Here is an 8,839-nt window from a genome sequence, read left to right on the forward strand (position 1 = left end):
ATAAAAACATTGAAAAATAGATTAGAGGTCTTGCACTTAGTGATTTAGTAATAAATCAGTATATTTATAATCCAAAATCATGTATTCTTAATAAGTTAAAAATCTTGTGTTCAGTAAATCACTGATAATAGTTTTATACAAAGCTAAAATGTATTTTAATATTTTTCAAATAAAATACTATTTTATGTTGCCTGATGGAGATGTCATGTTGATGGACTTGAACTTTGCAAGTTCAAAACCCATAGCCGTCAAATATGCAAAAAAATTGTCATTAAAGAAGCAAGAATGTTTTAATTTGTTATAAATATAACAAGTAAAGGTAGAAAAACATCAGAAAATACTCACTCTCCCCTCTGCGTAGAACAAGACTGGTTTATTTTTTAATCTTGCAAGCTTTATTTTGAATAATAAGTATTTTATTTATTTAACATAAAATAGTTTTAGTTAGATTTTACAAAATTTGGCAGCAATTGAATCTAAATAACTTTTGAAATGCTTAAAGCAGAAAAGAAGAAACCTAGTTATTTTCAGTAATGTATATATCTCAGTTTAGTTTACCAGTCACTAAATAAATCAATTACTGCTTGTCAGCTCACTGTGGAGCTAGTTTAAAGTTTTTATTACCTAAATAAAAACAAAAAATTTAGTGTAAATACTTTGAATAGATCTGTAGTCCATTGCTTTAAAATTCTAGGAGAATATTAGTTTATTTAAGTGTGTTTTTTGTCTTTTACTTACCCCTTTTTTAAAAGATCCTTTTTAAAAAATTTTCTTATACCTACTTTTAAACTTTACAAACAAAGTAAGATATAGTTTTCCTCTAAATAGCCCCTAGTTTAAGAAAAAAATTGTATAAAAAATTCTACTAGGACTGTAAGTTTTGAGGTCAAAACCCATCTGTCAACACATATTAATAAAATTATATAAGTTTTAATATTGATCTAAGTTTAAATTGCAAAACATAATACTTATTAGATTCATCTAGAACAGGGTTTCCCAAAGTGGGCCATGACAGATACTCAGGGGGCCATGAGCAGCAAAGGGGGAAGAGGGGGGCCATAAGGCCATAACTTGAAACTTACACTAGATATTCTTGAGTTGCAGATGAAGAGCAAAAAAATAAAACAAAAAGGTCTTATGTGTATTTTATGGTAGTTTAGAAACTTACACTACATATTCTTTAGTTGCAGATGGTGAGCAAAAAAAAAAAAAGTCTTATGTGTATAGTTTATGAGTAACCTATATTTTGAAGGGGGCCATTGCTTTTTCAAACTCTTTAAGGGGGCCATTTGCAAAAAAGTTTGGGAAACCCTGATCTAGAATTTTTATAGGTGCTATATTTTTTATTAAAACATTAGGAAGGAGAACCCAAAATAAGTAGCATAACTCCTATACTGAAGTTGATTTAATTTAAGCTACCAATGAAAAAGTTAACCTAGTTTAACTTTTATTACTAATAAGTGAAAATATATAATCACAGAAAATTAAAATTAAGATACTTGTTTAGGTTTTATTTAAAGTGCTATTTTTAAGATATTTTTTATTTATTTTTTGATGTACTTACTTACTCAAAAATATTTGTCCTTTTTATTTCTTTCTAATAAACCTACTAATTTTTTTTTTAATAGCAGAGATAATATTTACCAGCATGAAAGTCATATCAAACCTACAAAGATATTTTTTAGTAATTATTTACACTGTTTAAAATTTTAGCACAAAAAATACTTAACTTATAAAAGTGTCAAGGCTTGTTTAAGGGAGTGGGAGTCCAGCATTTTTAATAATTGATATCCGCTCTTACTTATAAGCTTGTAGTGTTTATTATAAGATGCTTTTAATACAACAGAAAAATTTCAATAAACTTTTGAACTATAACAAGTTTTGTAAAAAAAAATCCAATATAACTTAAAGGAATAAAAAGTTTGAAGGTCAACTTTCTCTGAATTTTGAAAAATTCACTAAAATCTATCTACTCCTTCATTTTTGAAGCAATTTACTTCAAATAATCAGGAAATGTACTTTTCAATATTACAAACAAATTGTTGGAAGTGGATTTCAGAATAAAAACTATAAAAAGTTTATGTGCAAAATTTAAGAAAAAATCAATATATTTATTTAAAAATAAAAATGTAATGCACAAATAAAAAAATTGTTTCTTACAAGATGTTTAGAATTTAATAATGATTTTTTTGAGAAAGTTTTAAAACCATTGGCATTGCTTTAAATAGAAGCAAGAATTTTAGTGAAATACTGAATTTTTGCACTTTTAGAGTTTGCACATCCCTTAAAAAACCTTTTGTATGCTCTAACTTTGATAGCTTATGTTTCAAAAGTTACTTGTAATTTAAACAAGTGGTAAAAAGTAACAAGTAGCTTAATTAATTATCTTAAAATAAAGCTAAAGTTTAAATAAAGTCTTTCACCCTTCTTACCTACACCCTTAATATTTTTGTTTTAACTTTTGTTTAAACCTCTGTTTACTAGCTACATGTCTGAAATATATTATTTTTAGACAGATAAAATGATATGATGATTAATAAGTTAGATATCTCTGGTCTTGCATGTGTTTTATCTACCTATATATTACTTATTTATGCTGATGTTGTTGTAATAAAGTTTGTTATTCTTCCACAACTAAAAGAAAGGTGAATTTTTTTTGATACTTATGTAAAAATCAATAGCTTTATTGAAAGTTTAAACCAGTGTAGCATTATTTCTTAAGTTGTCGCCAGCGTCAACAAACTGTACTAAATTAATAGAAAAAAAATTATTACTATGAATCTACAAAAATTTAAGTTTTTTACTTTATTTAGTTTCAATTATTTAAGCATTTTATATTATCAGTTTTTTAAATAGCTATTGTAGCGTAATAAATTTTCTCAACATTGACAACATGTTTAAAAATATCCAAGATATAACTGATACTGGATCATCATCTATCATGTTTGAGCATTGTGTTACCCATAACACCAGCTATAATTAGGCATTGTATAGTTTATTCTTAAAACTAGATTTAAACTATAACCAAAGTATATTTTTAAGTACATAGTTATTTCATACTGCACAAGACTTAACTACTAGGTTTTGAATAAAAAATAACTATGTATTATAGTTTTAATGTTAAAACTATATGCAAAGTTAAGGTGATTTTAAATAATAGTAAAAGAGATTAAGTTTTTAAAGTCATCAAACAATTAGACTTCTCAAAATAACCTTCTTTAAGCTTAATAAAGAATAAAAACAACTTAATAATATAATTTACAATTTCACAGTTTGTGGTCAATAATACACATAGTATTGTTCAACGTTCTTATACTCATTCTGGTTTTTTCGCATGGAAAGTCTGTTTTGACCAATCCTGGGTTTGTAGATTTGCCTCTTTTTCCTCTAGACTTTTCTGATGTTATGTCTGGAGATAGTCAGGTAAGAACAACAAATTTCTGAGAAGTTTATAAAATAAGTTAAAATTGAGGATTATGAAAATAAAGATATTAACAAAAGTTTCTGAATGATGTTAAGTTCTAGATACTTTAGTTTTAAAAAGTACAAAAAAGGTTGACTAAAAGATTTACTAGTTAATTTTACGGTGTTTTCTTAAACATTGATAAGTAAGATTTATTTGTGAACATCAAAAACTTTATTAAAGCCATCAACGCCAAACAGTGAAAATGAATGGACAATTTGCAGAAAATGTGATATATACAGACCTCCAAGATCCCATCACTGCAAAGTTTGTGGAAGGTGTGTTAAAAAAATGGATCATCACTGTCCATGGTTAGCAAGGCTATTATTTAGTAATGAAAACATTAATGTGGTATTTTAAGCTTAGTTGTGTATCAAATATTTAAGATAGTTTTGCAGCAAATATGTTTTTAAATGCTTATAAAATTGATTCTTAAATAAAAATGTTGTTTAATAGTTTTAATAAATTTATTTAAAGTCTAATATATAAAAAAAACACATTCAAATATTAAGCTGTTTTGAAATTACTAAAATTTGTAATTCTTATAATAGTTTATATTCTACAGAAGCTCTATTAATTAAAAATCTTCAGATAAATCTAAATAATAAACTTGGTCCTAAGAATGGATCAAGAGTAACTACTATTAACATATTTAAGTAATCCATTTTGTTATTGATATTTTTTTAAACAATTCATTTTTACTTAATTACTTGTTGTGATTATTACTTATGTATTTTGATTAAGTCTTACTATGATTGTTGTTTTAGTAATATAATGAGAGTTTAAGTTGTTTATGACAAGTAAATGTGAAATCTAGCTCAAAATTTTATAATGAAAAAAATGTTTTGTCTTGAATTAGGATTGTACTTACAAACACTGAAATGTTTTTCATAACAACGAATTAATTCTAAATTTATTTTGATATTTAAATAAAGTTTGATAATTACAAAAATTACAAAATCGTCAGTTTTGTATAAATAAATCATCTAGAAATTATGGAAGGCAATTTTTCTATTTAAGTTTTATTTTTATGGATCGCAAATTTAATAACCTTGTTTTCTAATAAACTAAAAACTTTAAAATTGTAAAATATTAAAAAATACTAGAAAATAAAAATCTAACAGTGAAAAAAAGTCAACATTTTTTTTTTCAAAATGTTTTCAAAAAATAGTAACCTATGAATAATTTGATCAGTTCCTTAAAGTTTAACCAATAACTATGTTTAAAAAATAAGTTATTTACTGTTTTAAATTTTTCATTTAGAAGATTGGTAGAATAATTTTTTTATAGATATAACTTTATTACTATTTTAAATAAAAACTAAGTTCAGTTATGAATAAAAGTAGTATTCCTAAAATTGTTAAAATAATACAAATTTATTTGTTTCAAATAAAGTTGATTAATTTTAGAACAGTCTTTTTTCATTTACATTATTTGTTTTTGTTTTTTAATTTAGTGCACATTCGTATAGTTTTTTTATAAATCTTAGTAGTTGCAAGTTTATTAATGAAAAACTTCATAATGTATCATCTGATTGGTATGGTCAAGTAAAAATTAGTATTATTGACTTTAATTTTAAATATTTTATCTGTTTAATTAAATAGAGATCTTTCAAAGTCTTAAACTCGTTTAGGCTTTACTAAATGTTGTAAATAGTTTTCAAAATTCAAACCGTTTTAATGTCATATAACTATCTACCAACAAACAAACTTTAAATTATGACAAAACTCCATTAAACAGGGTTCGTGCGCGTCAGGCTAAATCAGTTTTTTTGAAAAAAGTTGTAAAACGTCAGGCTAAATCAGTTTTTTATTAAAAAAGTTGAGAATCTCAGTTTTTCTCATTTCAAATGCTTGAAAATTTTTGATTATTTTAAAAGAAATATTTTGAAGATCAAGTTGAGATCTGAATTTATTTCTAGATAAAGATTTAGTTATTAAAGACAAAATCAGTCATTTTTTGTAAAAATACATGCTTAGAAGCATTTGTTGAATTCCTAAAAAATTTATAAGAATCTTCATTATTTTGTTTTCAGTAGATTATGTACGTCATGATTATGAAAATTCAAAAAAAAAAAAAAAAACAGTTTAAACATTACAGTTTAGTTCAACAACCTAGCTGTTTTTTTGATTTTGTTTACATCAGCTATGGTTTTCAGAGCTTAGTTGGTTGAACTGTTTTAATTTCTAATTTGAAGGCTTTATACCAAATACTTTTTAGATTAAGACTCGTAGCAGTTAGTTCATACATTTTACTGTTTGTTTAAAGTTATTAGAGATATTATTAACACAAAAACTTAGCTTTAAGATATAAGTACTAAGTTTTGTGGGAGTACAAACTTTAGGTTCAATTTATTTTTCTTTACTAGAACAAAATGTTTTAGATTTTTATTTTTAATTTAAGTGTAACTTTTTAAAATCTGATAGACATTAACAATCACTGTTTTTATTTAGAGTTTAGGTTTTTTAATTATGTTTTAATTTAAAGTATCAGTCAAAATACTAATTTAAACATTATTTACTTATTTTAATACTCGTGTAAGCGTTTCATTTTAAATTTTAATAAAACACAACAATGCACGTCGTTTTATGATAAATTTTTCGGTTATAATGTTATTACTTATTGCTGAATTAAATTTAGCAATTGTGTTTAGTAATATATGTTAAATTTTTACACTAGTAATAGATTATATATAACACTTATTTCAAAATTTATCACTGAATTTGTTATGTTAAAGGCATAGGGGGTCAATCACCTTTTTCACAATTTAGTCTTATTTAGTGAGCTGTAACTAAGCTATGAGTTGCTTTTTGCAGTTTTTTAAAGCTCAAAATATTTTTGAGATAAAGCTGATTGAAGTCAGAGACTACAATGGTACTAATCAAGACCCCCAATACCTAAAATGACTTCTAAAGGGGATTTTCTTTAATTTGGAAAAATGTCAGGCTAAATTGGTATCAGTCAGGCTAAATGAAAAAAAAATTCGCACACGAACCCTGATTAAATATTAAAAAAAAAACTTAAAGTAGAATTTATGAATTTAATACAATTATTTTTATACAGGATCAATAATTGTGTTGGCGAAAAAAACCAAAAATACTTTATTAGGTTTTTATTTTATACAGGTAAAATAGTTATTTTCACTAGTACATATATGTTTTGATATTCATAATATAAAAATGTTTACTATGTACTGCATAATCTATCGTTTACTTAATTGTTTTTTATCATATAAAACAATGTTAGTACAGTTATGTTAATATTAATGATTAGTTTTGACAAAAAAGTTCTTATTAAAATAAATAGTTTTAATTGCTATCACTTACAAAATACAAATGTTTAATACTTATTGTAGCTGTTATAACATAACTTAAAAAGAATAAAAAAATTCAACAGCTGTGTTATGTTTCTACGCATTAATTTTGCTTTTAACATGTTGGATTTGCAACTTTAAATCGAAAAATGCACTGAGAAAAATAACCATGGACTTCTCCAATTATAAAAGTATTTTGTAAGTACACATAAAGTTATCTATACTTAATGCATTATTTCTATACTGATTAAAATATCACTTTGCTATTTTACTTAAAAACGTTTTGAATTAATGTTTTTCACCTAACTTATAATAGATTTCTAATTTATCATATGTTGTAAATGCATACTTAAACTTAAATTTTTCAGCAGCTAAATGTCACTTTTTTATCAGAAAGTTACTACTTCTTGTAATTAATGTATTTTTATAAGCTTTATATATATTTTTTATAGATTTAGCACACCTGACTCAGATTATAGTTATGATACAGTCTTTAAATGCTAAAAAAGTTTTAATTACTAATCAAATTCATAGCATACGTTGTTTATAAAATAAAGTACTCTAATAACGTTTTTAGTTAACTTCTACAAAACAATTTTTCAGAGTACACGGAATTGGTTTATTAATAGAAGTTTTGACATTTGGATTTTTTGTAATATTTATGCTTTATGACCAGGTAAATTTTTTAGAACTTTAATTAATACTTATAACAAAAACAAGCATATTTAATTATAGTAAAATAGTTTAAGTACTAACAACTAACGAATTTCTTTTTTTTTTTTTCACACAGCTGTTTTTATCTTTCTTTCCATTAGTTTTTGATTGTTTATTGTAATAATGTAAGTTTTGTAACTAGAAACAATATTTCTCTACACTTAAGTGCTTGTAAAAAAAAACATTGTTGTAGATTACAGCACTTGTTGAGGATAAAACAGCAATAGAAAAATTGATAGAAAGTAACAAGAAACTTCAAATGTTACCTTATAATTATAATAAAAGCAGAAATAAAATGAAAACAAACGCTTTTTTAGTTTTATATAAAATTCTAATGCCTAATTTATTTTCCTTTAAGCATAAACATTATAAAAAAAATTACTCAAACTTACTGGTTTAGTATAGTTTGCTTTAGTTTTAAAACTTTTTTATATAATATTTATTATTTTTTTATTAGTTTAAAACATAGTCTACAAATGCTATAATTATGATTATAATTTTTAGAAAAAAAAATCATGTTTTTAGACGTAAAAAAATAAAGAAGAGTACATGCTACATATTTTTTTTTTCCGAATTTACTGAAAAGTTTTTAAGAATAGATTTATTTAAGTGTTTTTAAATTTAAATAGTTTCTTTTTGCACTCCTGTATATTGCACATCACGCCCTTTTATTTTACTTTGAAATATTTACCTTTTTTATTTCTTACAATATCACCGTGAATTTGATAATTTGTAGTACACAGCTAGTTATTGTGTCTTTTTCTTTTCTAAATGTTTCTTTAGTTGTTGTAAAATTTGAAATTTTATGAAATTTTATTAAAAGCTAAATTGTACAGTTTTGTTGTTAGTTCTTCAAATCTTTATTACTTCAGCAACTGTTTTGCTTAAAAACAGAATTACTAACAAATCAGTCATACTTTTATTACATGTACATATTAATGATTATTGTGGTTTTAGCTTGTGTAAATGTAGTTTATACACTCTTTATTAAGTATATATTAATGTATATAGTAAGTTTTTGTGAGTAATTGTTTAAAATGTAAAAATTTCAAGAGATATTTTAAAACCTGATTGCAATGTAAAAATATTTAGACGTTTTTTATTAACGTTTATAACAATCAAAGTTTTTAAATGATAACTTATATCTATTCTACGAATATTTTTTATGAATAAATAATCAATGTATCAAAAACATTTACGTGAAATATTTTTATATGTACTCTTTTTTTTAAATTGTTCAACAATTTTATATAAAAATAATATGTTTTATTACACTACTTTTTACAAGTTTGTACTGTTTTAACAGTCAGTTTAGTTAAAAAGAATAAACATTATTACTCAAATGAATT

At 23.7% G+C, this 8,839-nt stretch overlaps 1 protein-coding gene across 2 annotated transcripts; it reads left to right on the forward strand.

The window, feature by feature from the left end:
• The first annotated feature begins 2,510 nt into the window (after positions 1-2,510).
• On the forward strand, positions 2,511-8,534 carry LOC145836029 (palmitoyltransferase ZDHHC7-like). Of its 2 annotated transcripts, XM_082943816.1 has the most exons (7): positions 2,511-2,645; positions 3,273-3,423; positions 3,647-3,774; positions 6,527-6,588; positions 6,860-6,974; positions 7,380-7,452; positions 7,684-8,534. In XM_082943816.1, exons 1-7 carry the CDS (start codon positions 2,527-2,529, stop codon positions 7,888-7,890), a joined length of 855 nt encoding a protein of 284 aa, XP_082799942.1. In that variant the 5' UTR covers positions 2,511-2,526; the 3' UTR covers positions 7,891-8,534. The 2 variants fall into 2 exon arrangements, 1 of the variants encoding a protein (XP_082799942.1); XR_014369876.1 differs by lacking the exon at positions 6,527-6,588.
• Positions 8,535-8,839: the final 305 nt, after the last annotated feature.

The sequence above is a fragment of the Thalia democratica genome, chromosome 5 (genome assembly GCF_965202585.1).
Source record: "Thalia democratica chromosome 5, ktThaDemo2.hap1.1, whole genome shotgun sequence".
In the NCBI taxonomy this organism is placed as follows: domain Eukaryota; kingdom Metazoa; phylum Chordata; class Thaliacea; order Salpida; family Salpidae; genus Thalia; species Thalia democratica.